General features: G+C 46.0%; 1 protein-coding gene across 1 annotated transcript; it reads left to right on the forward strand.

Annotated features, from left to right (window-relative positions):
- The first annotated feature begins 509 nt into the window (after positions 1–509).
- On the forward strand, positions 510–893 carry LOC133264137 (gem-associated protein 7-like). The gene has a single exon (XM_061444063.1). It carries the CDS (start codon positions 510–512, stop codon positions 891–893), a length of 384 nt encoding a protein of 127 aa, XP_061300047.1.
- The last annotated feature ends 15,457 nt before the right edge of the window (positions 894–16,350 follow it).

Raw genomic sequence — 16,350 nt, forward strand, 5'->3', positions numbered from 1 at the left:
GGCTGTGTGCTATCTATGGGGCCATGTGCTATCTATGGGGCTGTGCTCTGTCCATAGGTGCCTATGGGGCTGTGTGCTATCTATGGGGCTGTGCTCTGTCCATAGATGTCTATGGGGCCGTGCTCTGTCCATAGATGTCTATGGGGCCGTGCTCTGTCCATAGGTGCCTATGGGGCCATGTGCTATCTATGGGGCTGTGCTCTGTCCATAGATGTCTATGGGGCCGTGCTCTGTCCATAGATGTCTATGGGGCCGTGCTCTGTCCATAGGTGCCTATGGGGCCATGTGCTATCTATGGGGCCGTGCTCTGTCCATAGATGTCTATGGGGCCATGTGCTATCTATGGGGCTGTGCTCTGTCCATAGGTGTCTATGGGGCCATGTGCTATCTATGGGGCCGTGCTCTGTCCATAGATGTCTATGGGGCCATGTGCTATCTATGTGGCCTTGCTCTGTCCACAGGTGCCGATGCCCGGGGCTGCCTCTCCCCGCGCTGCCCCCGCAGTCCCCATGAGCCCGCCCGAGGACGCGGAGCCGGTGCCGGTGCCGGTGCTGCGGCTGCCGCGGGGCCCGGACGGGCGGAGCCGCGGGTTCGAGTCCCGCCGCGGACCTCGTCCGGAGGAGGAGGCGGCGGAGGCGGAGGCGCAGCGGGCGCGGGCGCGGCTCCGGGCCCGGTTCCTGCGGGCGCTGGGGGCCGGACGGGGCCGCCCCGCTCGGTTCCGGCTCCGCGGCGGGGTCCGCGTGGAGGCCACGCTGGGGGCGGCGGAGCGGGAGGCGGCGGCGCTGCTCGTGGAGGGGCTCCGGACCCCGCTGGGCCGGCAGGAGGCGGCGCTGCTCCGGGGCTCCGACATCATCGGGTTCCGCTTCCACGTGCCCGGGGCAACCGCGCCCTGAGGGACGGGGACACCCTGAGGCCGGAGGGGGACCCGCTGTGGTCTATGGGGGATCCATTGGGGTCTATGGGGTGTACAGTGTGTGCTATGGGGATCCATTATATCCTATGGGAGAGACCTTGTGGCCTATGGGGCGTACAGTGTGTGCTATGGGGGATCCATTATATCCTATGGGGTGTACAGTGTATCCTATGGGGGATCCGCTGTGGTCTATGGGGGATCCGCTGTGGTCTATGGGGATCCATTGGGGTCTATGGGGATCCATTGGGGTCTATGGGGTGTACAGTGTGTGCTATGAGGATCCATTATATCCTATGGGGTGTACAGTGTGTGCTATGGGGATCCATTATATCCTATGGGGTGTACAGTGTGTGCTATGAGGATCCATTATATCCTATGGGGTGTACAGTGTGTGCTATGGGGATCCATTATATCCTATGGGGTGTACAGTGTGTGCTATGGGGATCCATTATATCCTATGGGGTGTACAGTGTGTGCTATGGGGATCCATTATATCCTATGGGGTGTACAGTGTATCCTATGGGGGATCCCTTGTGGTCTATGGGGGATCCGTTGTGGTCTATGGGGGATCCATTGTGGTCTATGGGGATCCGCTGTGGTCTATGGGGGATCCATTGGGGTCTATGGGGGATCCATTGTGGTCTATGGGGTGTACAGTGTGTGCTATGGGGACCCATTATATCCTATGGGAGAGACCTTGTGGCCTATGGGGCGTACAGTGTGTGCTATGGGGGATCCAATGTATCCTATGGGGCGTACAGTGTGTGCTATGGGGGATCCAATGTATCCTATGGGAGATCCATTATATCCTATGGGGGATCCACTGTGGTCTATGGAGTGTACAGTGTGTGCTATGGGGATCCATTATATCCTATGGGGTGTACAGTGTGTGCTATGGGGATCCATTATATCCTATGGGGTGTACAGTGTGTGCTATGGGGATCCATTATATCCTATGGGGTGTACAGTGTGTGCTATGGGGATCCATTATATTCTATGGGGTGTACAGTGTGTGCTATGGGGTGTACAGTGTATCCTATGGGGCGTACAGTGTGTGCTATGGGGATCCATTATATCCTATGGGGTGTACAGTGTGTGCTATGGGGATCCATTATATCCTATGGGGTGTACAGTGTGTGCTATGGGAATCCATTATATCCTATGGGGTGTACAGTGTGTGCTATGGGGATCCATTATATCCTATGGGGTGTACAGTGTGTGCTATGGGGATCCATTGGGGTCTATGGGGTGTACAGTGTGTGCTATGGGGGATCCATTATATCCTATGGGGTGTACAGTGTGTGCTATGGGGATCCATTATATCCTATGGGGCGTACAGTGTGTGCTATGGGGATCCATTATATCCTATGGGGTGTACAGTGTGTGCTATGAGGATCCATTATATCCTATGGGGTGTACAGTGTGTGCTATGAGGATCCATTATATCCTATGGGGTGTACAGTGTGTGCTATGGGGATCCAATGTATCCTATGGGGCGTACAGTGTGTGCTATGGGGGATCCAATGTATCCTATGGGGCGTACAGTGTGTGCTATGGGGGATCCAATGTATCCTATGGGGCGTACAGTGTGTGCTATGGGGGATCCAATGTATCCTATGGGGCGTACAGTGTGTGCTATGGGGGATCCAATGTATCCTATGGGAGATCCATTATATCCTATGGGGGATCCACTGTGGTCTATGGAGTGTACAGTGTGTGCTATGAGGATCCATTATATCCTATGGGGTGTACAGTGTATCCTATGGGGGATCCGTTGTGGTCTATGGGGATCCACTGTGGTCTATGGGGATCCGCTGTGGTCTATGGGGATCCGCTGTGGTCTATGGGGGATCCCTTGTGGTCTGTGGGGATCCCTTGTGGTCTGTGGGGATCCGCTGTGGTCTATGGGGATCCGCTGTGGTCTATGGGGATCCGCTGTGGTCTATGGGGGATCCATTGTGGTCTATGGGGGATCCATTGTGGTCTGTGGGGTGTACAGTGTGTGCTATGGGGACCCATTATATCCTATGGGAGAGACCTTGTGGCCTATGGGGCGTACAGTGTGTGCTATGGGGGATCCGTTATATCCTATGGGAGAGACCTTGTGGCCTATGGGGGATCCGTTGTGGCCTATGGGGGATCCGTTGTGGCCTACTGGGGATCCACTGTGGCCTATGGGATGTACAATGTGTGCTATGGGATGTACAATGTGTGTGTGCTATGGGATGTACAATGTGTGTGCTATGGGATGTACAATGTGTGTGCTATGGGATGTACAATGTGTGTGTGCTATGGGATGTACAATGTGTGTGCTATGGGATGTACAATGTGTGTGTGCTATGGGATGTACAATGTGTGTGTGCTATGGGATGTACAATGTGTGTGTGCTATGGGATGTACAATGTGTGTGCTATGGGATGTACAATGTGTGTGTGCTATGGGATGTACAATGTGTGTGCTATGGGATGTACAATGTGTGCTATGGGATGTACAATGTGTGTGTGCTATGGGATGTACAATGTGTGTGCTATGGGATGTACAATGTGTGTGTGCTATGGGATGTACAATGTGTGTGCTATGGGATGTACAATGTGTGTGTGCTATGGGATGTACAATGTGTGTGTGCTATGGGATGTACAATGTGTGTGTGCTATGGGATGTACAATGTGTGCTATGGGATGTACAATGTGTGTGCTATGGGATGTACAATGTGTGTGTGCTATGGGATGTACAATGTGTGTGCTATGGGATGTACAATGTGTGTGTGCTATGGGATGTACAATGTGTGTGTGCTATGGGATGTACAATGTGTGTGTGCTATGGGATGTACAATGTGTGTGCTATGGGATGTACAATGTGTGTGCTATGGGATGTACAATGTGTGCTATGGGATGTACAATGTGTGTGTGCTATGGGATGTACAATGTGTGTGCTATGGGATGTACAATGTGTGTGCTATGGGATGTACAATGTGTGTGTGCTATGGGATGTACAATGTGTGTGTGCTATGGGATGTACAATGTGTGTGCTATGGGATGTACAATGTGTGTGTGCTATGGGATGTACAATGTGTGTGCTATGGGATGTACAATGTGTGTGTGCTATGGGATGTACAATGTGTGTGCTATGGGATGTACAATGTGTGTGCTATGGGATGTACAATGTGTGTGTGCTATGGGATGTACAATGTGTGTGCTATGGGATGTACAATGTGTGTGTGCTATGGGATGTACAATGTGTGTGCTATGGGATGTACAATGTGTGTGTGCTATGGGATGTACAATGTGTGCTATGGGATGTACAATGTGTGTGTGCTATGGGATGTACAATGTGTGTGTGCTATGGGATGTACAATGTGTGTGTGCTATGGGATGTACAATGTGTGTGTGCTATGGGATGTACAGTGTGTGTGCTATGGGATGTACAATGTGTGTGCTATGGGATGTACAATGTGTGTGTGCTATGGGATGTACAATGTGTGCTATGGGATGTACAATGTGTGTGTGCTATGGGATGTACAATGTGTGTGTGCTATGGGATGTACAATGTGTGTGCTATGGGATGTACAATGTGTGTGTGCTATGGGATGTACAATGTGTGTGCTATGGGATGTACAATGTGTGTGTGCTATGGGATGTACAATGTGTGTGTGCTATGGGATGTACAATGTGTGTGTGCTATGGGGATGTACAATGTGTGTGCTATGGGATGTACAATGTGTGTGTGCTATGGGATGTACAATGTGTGTGTGCTATGGGATGTACAATGTGTGCTATGGGATGTACAATGTGGTGTGCTATGGGATGTACAATGTGTGCTATGGGATGTACAATGTGTGTGTGCTATGGGATGTACAATGTGTGTGTGCTATGGGATGTACAATGTGTGTGCTATGGGATGTACAATGTGTGTGTGCTATGGGATGTACAATGTGTGTGTGCTATGGGATGTACAATGTGTGTGTGCTATGGGATGTACAATGGTGTGTGCTATGGGATGTACAATGTGTGTGTGCTATGGGATGTACAAGTGTGTGCTATGGGATGTACAATGTGTGTGCTATGGGATGTACAATGTGTGTGCTATGGGATGTACAATTGTGTGTGCTATGGGATGTACAATGTGTGTGTGCTATGGATGTACAATGTGTGTGCTATGGGATGTACAATGTGTGTGCTATGGGATGTACAATGTGTGTGTGCTATGGGATGTACAATGTGTGTGCTATGGGATGTACAAGTGTGTGGCTATGGGATGTACAATGTGTGTGTGCTATGGGATGTACAATGTGTGTGCTATGGGATGTACAATGTGTGTGTGCTATGGGATGTACAATGTGTGTGCTATGGGATGTACAATGTGTGCTATGGGATGTACAATGTGTGTGTGCTATGGGATGTACAAGTGTGTGCTATGGGATGTACAATGTGTGTGCTATGGGATGTACAATGTGTGCTATGGGATGTACAATGTGTGTGTGCTATGGGATGTACAATGTGTGTGTGCTATGGGATGTACAATGTGTGTGCTATGGGATGTACAATGTGTGTGTGCTATGGGATGTACAATGTGTGTGTGCTATGGGATGTACAATGTGTGTGTGCTATGGGATGTACAATGTGTGTGTGCTATGGGATGTACAATGTGTGCTATGGGATGTACAATGTGTGTGTGCTATGGGATGTACAATGTGTGTGTGCTATGGGATGTACAATGTGTGCTATGGGATGTACAATGTGTGCTATGGGATGTACAATGTGTGTGCTATGGGATGTACAATGTGTGTGTGCTATGGGATGTACAATGTGTGTGTGCTATGGGATGTACAATGTGTGTGCTATGGGATGTACAATGTGTGTGCTATGGGATGTACAATGTGTGTGTGCTATGGGATGTACAATGTGTGTGCTATGGGATGTACAATGTGTGTGTGCTATGGGATGTACAATGTGTGTGTGCTATGGGATGTACAATGTGTGTGCTATGGGATGTACAATGTGTGTGTGCTATGGGATGTACAATGTGTGTGCTATGGGATGTACAATGTGTGTGTGCTATGGGATGTACAATGTGTGTGCTATGGGATGTACAATGTGTGTGTGCTATGGGATGTACAATGTGTGTGTGCTATGGGATGTACAATGTGTGTGCTATGGGATGTACAATGTGTGTGCTATGGGATGTACAATGTGTGTGCTATGGGATGTACAATGTGTGTGTGCTATGGGATGTACAATGTGTGTGTGCTATGGGATGTACAATGTGTGTGTGCTATGGGATGTACAATGTGTGTGTGCTATGGGATGTACAATGTGTGTGCTATGGGATGTACATCTATGGATGTACAATGTGTGCTATGGATGTACAATGTGTGTTGCTATGGGATTACAATGTGTGTGTGCTATGGGATGTACAATGTGTGTGTGCTATGGGATGTACAATGTGTGTGCTATGGGATGTACAATGTGTGTGCTATGGGATGTACAATGTGTGCTATGGGATGTACAATGTGTGTGTGCTATGGGATGTACAATGTGTGTGTGCTATGGGATGTACAATGTGTGTGCTATGGGATGTACAATGTGTGTGGCTATGGGATGTACAATGTGTGTGTGCTATGGGATGTACAATGTGTGTGCTATGGGATGTACAATGTGTGTGCTATGGGATGTACAATGTGTGTGCTATGGGATGTACAATGTGTGCTATGGGATGTACAATGTGTGCTATGGGATGTACAATGTGTGTGCTATGGGATGTACAATGTGTGTGCTATGGGATGTACAATGTGTGTGCTATGGGATGTACAATGTGTGTGTGCTATGGGATGTACAATGTGTGCTATGGGATGTACAATGTGTGTGCTATGGGATGTACAATGTGTGTGCTATGGGATGTACAATGTGTGTGCTATGGGATGTACAATGTGTGCTATGGGATGTACAATGTGTGTGCTATGGGATGTACAAGTGTGTGTGCTATGGGATGTACAATGTGTGTGCTATGGGATGTACAATGTGTGTGTGCTATGGGATGTACAATGTGTGTGCTATGGGATGTACAATGTGTGTGCTATGGGATGTACAATGTGTGTGCTATGGGATGTACAATGTGTGTGCTATGGGATGTACAATGTGTGTGTGCTATGGGATGTACAATGTTGTGTGCTATGGGATGTACAATGTGTGTGTGCTATGGGATGTACAATGTGTGTGTGCTATGGGATGTACAATGTGTGTGCTATGGGATGTACAATGTGTGTGTGCTATGGGATGTACAATGTGTGTGCTATGGGATGTACAATGTGTGTGCTATGGGATGTACAATGTGTGTGCTATGGGATGTACAATGTGTGTGTGCTATGGGATGTACAATGTGTGTGCTATGGGATGTACAATGTGTGTGTGCTATGGGATGTACAATGTGTGTGTGCTATGGGATGTACAATGTGTGCTATGGGATGTACAATGTGTGTGCTATGGGATGTACAATGTGTGTGCTATGGGATGTACAATGTGTGTGTGCTATGGGATGTACAATGTGTGTGTGCTATGGGATGTACAATGTGTGTGTGCTATGGGATGTACAATGTGTGTGCTATGGGATGTACAATGTGTGTGCTATGGGATGTACAATGTGTGTGTGCTATGGGATGTACAATGTGTGTGCTATGGGATGTACAATGTGTGTGCTATGGGATGTACAATGTGTGTGTGCTATGGGATGTACAATGTGTGTGCTAGGGGATGTACAATGTGTGTGTGCTATGGGATGTACAATGTGTGTGCTATGGGATGTACAATTGTGTGTGCTATGGGATGTACAATGTGTGTGCTATGGGATGTACAATGTGTGTGCTATGGGATGTACAATGTGTGTGTGCTATGGGATGTACAATGTTGTATGTGTGTGTGTGCTATGGGATGTACAATGTGTGCTATGGGATGTACAATGTGTGTGTGCTATGGGATGTACAATGTGTGTGTGCTATGGGATGTACAATGTGTGTGCTATGGGATGTACAATGTGTGTGTGCTATGGGATGTACAATGTGTGTGCTATGGGATGTACAATGTGTGTGCTATGGGATGTACAATGTGTTGCTATGGGATGTACAATGTGTGTGTGCTATGGGATGTACAATGTGTGTGCTATGGGATGTACAATGTGTGTGCTATGGGATGTACAATGTGTGTGTGCTATGGGATGTACAATGTGTGCTATGGGATGTACAATGTGTGTGCTATGGGATGTACAATGTGTGCTATGGGATGTACAATGTGTGTGCTATGGGATGTACAATGTGTGTGTGCTATGGGATGTACAATGTGTGTGCTATGGGATGTACAATGTGTGTGTGCTATGGGATGTACAATGTGTGTGTGCTATGGGATGTACAATGTGTGTGCTATGGGATGTACAATGTGTGTGCTATGGGATGTACAATGTGTGTGTGCTATGGGATGTACAATGTGTGTGCTATGGGATGTACAATGTGTGTGCTATGGGATGTACAATGTGTGTGCTATGGGATGTACAATGTGTGTGCTATGGGATGTACAATGTGTGTGTGCTATGGGATGTACAATGTGTGTGTGCTATGGGATGTACAATGTGTGTGCTATGGGATGTACAATGTGTGTGTGCTATGGGATGTACAATGGTGTGTGCTATGGTTGATGTACAATGTGTGTGCTATGGGATGTACAATGTTGTGTGCTATGGGATGTACAATGTGTACAATGTTTGTGCTATGGGATGTACAATGTGTGTGTGCTATGGGATGTACAATGTGGTGTGCTATGGGATGTACAATGTGTGTGCTATGGGATGTACAATGTGTGTGTGCTATGGGATGTACAATGTGTGTGTGCTATGGGATGTACAATGTGTGTGCTATGGGATGTACAATGTGTGTGCTATGGGATGTACAATGTGTGTGCTATGGGATGTACAATGTGTGTGTGCTATGGGATGTACAATGTGTGTGCTATGGGATGTACAATGTGTGTGTGCTATGGGATGTACAATGTGTGTGTGCTATGGGATGTACAATGTGTGTGCTATGGGATGTACAATGTGTGTGTGCTATGGGATGTACAATGTGTGCTATGGGATGTACAATGTGTGTGTGCTTATGGGATGTACAATGTGTGTGTGCTATGTGAGTGCTGATGTACAATGTGTGCTATGGGATGTACAATGTGTGCTATGGGATGTACAATGTGTGTGCTATGGGATGTACAATGTGTGTGCTATGGATGTACAATGTGTGTGGCTATGGGATGTACAATGTGTGTGCTATGGGATGTACAATGTGTGTGCTATGGGATGTACAATGTGTGTGTGCTATGGGATGTACAATGTGTGTGCTATGGGATGTACAATGTGTGTGCTATGGGATGTACAATGTGTGTGTGCTATGGGATGTACAATGTGTGTGTGCTATGGGATGTACAATGTGTGTGCTATGGGATGTACAATGTGTGTGTGCTATGGGATGTACAATGTGTGTGTGCTATGGGATGTACAATGTGTGTGTGCTATGGGATGTACAATGTGTGTGCTATGGGATGTACAATGTGTGTGTGCTATGGGATGTACAATGTGTGTGTGCTATGGGATGTACAATGTGTGTGCTATGGGATGTACAATGTGTGTGTGCTATGGGATGTACAATGTGTGTGCTATGGGATGTACAATGTGTGTGCTATGGGATGTACAATGTGTGTGTGCTATGGGATGTACAATGTGTGTGTGCTATGGGATGTACAATGTGTGTGTGCTATGGGATGTACAATGTGTGTGTGCTATGGGATGTACAATGTGTGTGCTATGGGATGTACAATGTGTGTGCTATGGGATGTACAATGTGTGTGCTATGGGATGTACAATGTGTGCTATGGGATGTACAATGTGTGTGCTATGGGATGTACAATGTGTTGCTATGGAGTTCTGTGCTATGGGATGTACAATGTGTGTGCTATGGGATGTACAATGTGTGTGTGCTATGGGATGTACAATGTGTGTGCTATGGGATGTACAATGTGTGTTGCTATGGGATGTACAATGTGTGTGTGCTATGGGATGTACAATGTGTGTGCTATGGGATGTACAATGTGTGTGCTATGGGATGTACAATGTGTGTGTGCTATGGGATGTACAATGTGTGTGCTATGGGATGTACAATGTGTGTGCTATGGGATGTACAATGTGTGTGTGCTATGGGATGTACAATGTGTGCTATGGATGTACAATGTGTGCTATGGGATGTACAATGTGTGTGCTATGGGATGTACAATGTGTGTGCTATGGGATGTACAATGTGTGTGCTATGGGATGTACAATGTGTGTGCTATGGGATGTACAATGTGTGTGCTATGGGATGTACAATGTGGTGTGCTATGGGATGTACAATGTGTGTGCTATGGGATGTACAATGTGTGTGTGCTATGGGATGTACAATGTGTGTGCTATGGGATGTACAATGTGTGTGCTATGGGATGTACAATGTGTGCTATGGGATGTACAATGTGTGTGTGCTATGGGATGTACAATGTGTGTGTGCTATGGGATGTACAATGTGTGTGTGCTATGGGATGTACAATGTGTGTGTGCTATGGGGATGTACAATGTGTGTGTGCTATGGATGTACAATGTGTGTGTGCTATGGGATGTACAATGTGTGTGCTATGGGATGTACAATGTGTGCTATGGGATGTACAATGTGTGTGCTATGGGATGTACAATGTGTGTGTGCTATGGGATGTACAATGTGTGTGTGCTATGGGATGTACAATGTGTGTGCTATGGGATGTACAAGTGTGTGTGCTATGGGATGTACAATGTGTGCTATGGGATGTACAATGTGTGTGCTATGGGATGTACAATGTGTGTGTGCTATGGGATGTACAATGTGTGTGCTATGGGATGTACAATGTGTGCGCTATGGGATGTACAATGTGTGTGTGCTATGGGATGTACAATGTGTGTGTGCTATGGGATGTACAATGTGGTGCTATGGGATGTACAATGTGTGTGCTATGGGATGTACAATGTGTGCTATGGGATGTACAATGTGTGCTATGGGATGTACAATGTGTGTGCTATGGGATGTACAAGTGTGTGTGCTATGGGATGTACAATGTGTGTGCTATGGGATGTACAATGTGTGCTATGGGATGTACAATGTGTGTGCTATGGGATGTACAATGTGTGTGCTATGGGATGTACAATGTGTGCGCTATGGGATGTACAATGTGTGTGTGCTATGGGATGTACAATGTGTGTGCTATGGGATGTACAATGTGTGTGCTATGGGATGTACAATGTGTGTGCTATGGGATGTACAATGTGTGTGCTATGGGATGTACAATGTGTGCTATGGGATGTACAATGTGTGTGCTATGGGATGTACAATGTGTGCTATGGGATGTACAATGTGTGTGCTATGGGATGTACAATGTGTGTGTGCTATGGGATGTACAATGTGTGTGCTATGGGATGTACAATGTGTGTGCTATGGGATGTACAATGTGTGTGCTATGGATGTACAATGTGTGTGCTATGGGATGTACAATGTGTGTTGCTATGGGATGTACAATGTGTGTGTGCTATGGGATGTACAATGTGTGTGCTATGGGATGTACAATGTGTGTGCTATGGGATGTACAATGTGTGTGTGCTATGGGATGTACAATGTGTGTGCTATGGGATGTACAATGTGTGTGCTATGGGATGTACAATGTGTGTGCTATGGGATGTACAATGTGTGTGCTATGGGATGTACAATGTGTGTGTGCTATGGGATGTACAATGTGTGTGCTATGGGATGTACAATGTGTGTGTGCTATGGGATGTACAATGTGTGTGTGCTATGGGATGTACAATGTGTGTGCTATGGGATGTACAATGTGTGTGTGCTATGGGATGTACAATGTGTGTGCTATGGGATGTACAATGTGTTGTGCTATGGGATGTACAATGTGTGTGTGCTATGGGATGTACAATGTGTGTGCTATGGGATGTACAATGTGTGTGTGCTATGGGATGTACAATGTGTGTGCTATGGGATGTACAATGTGTGTGTGCTATGGGATGTACAATGTGTGTGTGCTATGGGATGTACAATGTGTGGCTATGGGATGTACAATGTGTGTGCTATGGGATGTACAATGTGTGTGCTATGGGATGTACAATGTGTGTGCTATGGGATGTACAATGTGTGTGCTATGGGATGTACAATGTGTGTGTGCTATGGGATGTACAATGTGTGTGCTATGGGATGTACAATGTGTGTGTGCTATGGGATGTACAATGTGTGTGCTATGGGATGTACAATGTGTGTGCTATGGGATGTACAATGTGTGTGCTATGGGATGTACAATGTGTGTGTGCTATGGGATGTACAATGTGTGTGTGCTATGGGATGTACAATGTGTGTGTGCTATGGGATGTACAATGTGTGTGCTATGGGATGTACAATGTGTGTGCTATGGGATGTACAATGTGTGTGTGCTATGGGATGTACAATGTGTGTGCTATGGGATGTACAATGTGTGTGTGCTATGGGATGTACAATGTGTGTGCTATGGGATGTACAATGTGTGTGTGCTATGGGATGTACAATGTGTGTGCTATGGGATGTACAATGTGTGTGCTATGGGATGTACAATGTGTGTGTGCTATGGGATGTACAATGTTGTGTGCTATGGGATGTACAATGTGTGTGTGCTATGGGATGTACAATGTGTGTGCTATGGGATGTACAATGTGTGTGCTATGGGATGTACAATGTGTGTGCTATGGGATGTACAATGGTGTGTGCTATGGGATGTACAATGTGTGTGTGCTATGGGATGTACAATGTGTGTGTGCTATGGGATGTACAATGTGTGTGTGCTATGGGATGTACAATGTGTGTGTGCTATGGGATGTACAATGTGTGTGCTATGGGATGTACAATGTGTGTGTGCTATGGGATGTACAATGTGTGTGCTATGGGATGTACAATGTGTGTGTGCTATGGGATGTACAATGTGTGTGTGCTATGGGATGTACAAGTGTGTGTGCTATGGGATGTACAATGTGTGTGTGCTATGGGATGTACAATGTGTGTGTGCTATGGGATGTACAATGTGTGTGTGCTATGGGATGTACAATGTGTGTGTGCTATGGGATGTACAATGTGTGTGTGCTATGGGATGTACAATGTGTGTGCTATGGGATGTACAATGTGTGTGTGCTATGGGATGTACAATGTGTGTGTGCTATGGGATGTACAATGTGTGTGCTATGGGATGTACAATGTGTTGCTATGGGATGTACAATGTGTGTGCTATGGGATGTACAATGTGTGTGTGCTATGGGATGTACAATGTGTGTGTGCTATGGGATGTACAATGTGTGTGCTATGGGATGTACAATGTGTGTGTGCTATGGGATGTACAATGTGTGTGTGCTATGGGATGTACAATGTGTGTGTGCTATGGGATGTACAATGTGTGTGTGCTATGGGATGTACAATGTGTGTGTGCTATGGGATGTACAATGTGTGTGCTATGGGATGTACAATGTGTGTGCTATGGGATGTACAATGTGTGTGCTATGGGATGTACAATGTGTGTGCTATGGGATGTACAATGTGTGTGTGCTATGGGATGTACAATGTGTGTGCTATGGGATGTACAATGTGTGTGCTATGGGATGTACAATGTGTGTGGCTATGGGATGTACAATGTGTGTGCTATGGGATGTACAATGTGTGTGCTATGGGATGTACAATGTGTGTGTGCTATGGGATGTACAATGTGTGTGCTATGGGATGTACAATGTGTGTGTGCTATGGGATGTACAATGTGTGTGTGCTATGGGATGTACAATGTGTGTGCTATGGGATGTACAATGTGTGTGTGCTATGGGATGTACAATGTGTGTGCTATGGGATGTACAATGTGTGCTATGGGATGTACAATGTGTGTGCTATGGGATGTACAATGTGTGTGTGCTATGGGATGTACAATGTGTGTGGCTATGGGATGTACAATGTGTGTGCTATGGGATGTACAATGTGTGTGTGCTATGGGATGTACAATGTGTGTGTGCTATGGGATGTACAATGTGTGTGTGCTATGGGATGTACAATGTGTGTGTGCTATGGGATGTACAATGTGTGTGCTATGGGATGTACAATGTGTGTGTGCTATGGGATGTACAATGTGTGTGCTATGGGATGTACAATGTGTGTGGTATGTACAATGTGTGCTATGGGATGTACAATGTGTGTGCTATGGGATGTACAATGTGTGTGCTATGGGATGTACAATGTGTGTGTGCTATGGGATGTACAATGTGTGTGCTATGGGATGTACAATGTGTGTGCTATGGGATGTACAATGTGTGTGTGCTATGGGATGTACAATGTGTGTGCTATGGGATGTACAATGTGTGTGTGCTATGGGATGTACAATGTGTGTGCTATGGGATGTACAATGTGTGTGCTATGGATGTACAATGTGTGTGTGCTATGGGATGTACAATGTGTGTGCTATGGGATGTACAATGTGTGTGTGCTATGGGATGTACAATGTGTGTGCTATGGGATGTACAATGTGTGTGTGCTATGGGATGTACAATGTGTGTGTGCTATGGGATGTACAATGTGTGTGTGCTATGGGATGTACAATGTGTGTGTGCTATGGGATGTACAATGTGTGTGTGCTATGGGATGTACAATGTGTGTGCTATGGGATGTACAATGTGTGTGTGCTATGGGATGTACAATGTGTGTGTGCTATGGGGATGTACAATGTGTGTGTGCTATGGGATGTACAATGTGTGTGCTATGGGATGTACAATGTGTGTGCTATGGGATGTACAATGTGTGTGCTATGGGATGTACAATGTGTGCTATGGGATGTACAATGTGTGTGCTATGGGATGTACAATGTGTGTGTGCTATGGGATGTACAATGTGTGTGTGCTATGGGATGTACAATGTGTGTGTGCTATGGGATGTACAATGTGTGTGCTATGGGATGTACAATGTGTGTGCTATGGGATGTACAATGTGTGTGCTATGGGATGTACAATGTGTGTGTGCTATGGGATGTACAATGTGTGTGCTATGGGATGTACAATGTGTGTGCTATGGGATGTACAATGTGTGTGTGCTATGGGATGTACAATGTGTGTGCTATGGGATGTACAATGTGTGTGCTATGGGATGTACAATGTGTGTGCTATGGGATGTACAATGTGTGTGCTATGGGATGTACAATGTGTGTGCTATGGGATGTACAATGTGTGTGCTATGGGATGTACAATGTGTGTGCTATGGGATGTACAATGTGTGTGCTATGGGATGTACAATGTGTGTGCTATGGGATGTACAATGTGTGTGCTATGGGATGTACAATGTGTGTGCTATGGGATGTACAATGTGGTGCTATGGATGTACAATGTGTGTGCTATGGGATGTACAATGTGTGTGTGCTATGGGATGTACAATGTGTGTGCTATGGGATGTACAATGTGTGTGCTATGGGATGTACAATGTGTGTGTGCTATGGGATGTACAAGTGTGTGTGCTATGGGATGTACAATGTGTGTGCTATGGGATGTACAATGTGTGTGCTATGGGATGTACAATGTGTGTGCTATGGGATGTACAATGTGTGTGCTATGGGATGTACAATGTGTGTGTGCTATGGGATGTACAATGTGTGTGTGCTATGGGATGTACAATGTGTGTGTGCTATGGGATGTACAATGTGTGTGTGCTATGGGATGTACAATGTGTGTGCTATGGGATGTACAATGTGTGTGTGCTATGGGATGTACAATGTGTGTGCTATGGGATGTACAATGTGTGTGCTATGGGATGTACAATGTGTGTGCTATGGGATGTACAATGTGTGTGTGCTATGGGATGTACAATGTGTGTGCTATGGGATGTACAATGTGTGTGTGCTATGGGATGTACAATGTGTGTGTGCTATGGGATGTACAATGTGTGGTGCTATGGGATGTACAATGTGTGTGCTATGGGATGTACAATGTGTGTGCTATGGGATGTACAATGTGTGTGTGCTATGGGATGTACAATGTGTGTGTGCTATGGGATGTACAATGTGTGTGTGCTATGGGATGTACAATGTGTGTGCTATGGGATGTACAATGTGTGTGTGGCTAGAGATGGGATGTAACAATGTGTGTGTGCTATGGGATGTACAATGTGTGTGCTATGGGATGTACAATGTGTGTGCTATGGGATGTACAATGTGTGTGTGCTATGGGATGTACAATGTGTGTCTATGGGATGTACAATGTGTGTGTGCTATGGGATGTACAATGTGTGTGTGCTATGGGATGTACAATGTGTGTGTGCTATGGGATGTACAATGTGTGTGTGCTATGGGATGTACAGTGTGTGTGCA

This window comes from Pezoporus flaviventris, unplaced genomic scaffold (assembly GCF_033815535.1).
Source record: "Pezoporus flaviventris isolate CSIRO_AGI_PZ_B2104156 unplaced genomic scaffold, CSIRO_AGI_Pfla_v1 ptg000657l, whole genome shotgun sequence".
NCBI lineage: Eukaryota > Metazoa > Chordata > Aves > Psittaciformes > Psittacidae > Pezoporus > Pezoporus flaviventris.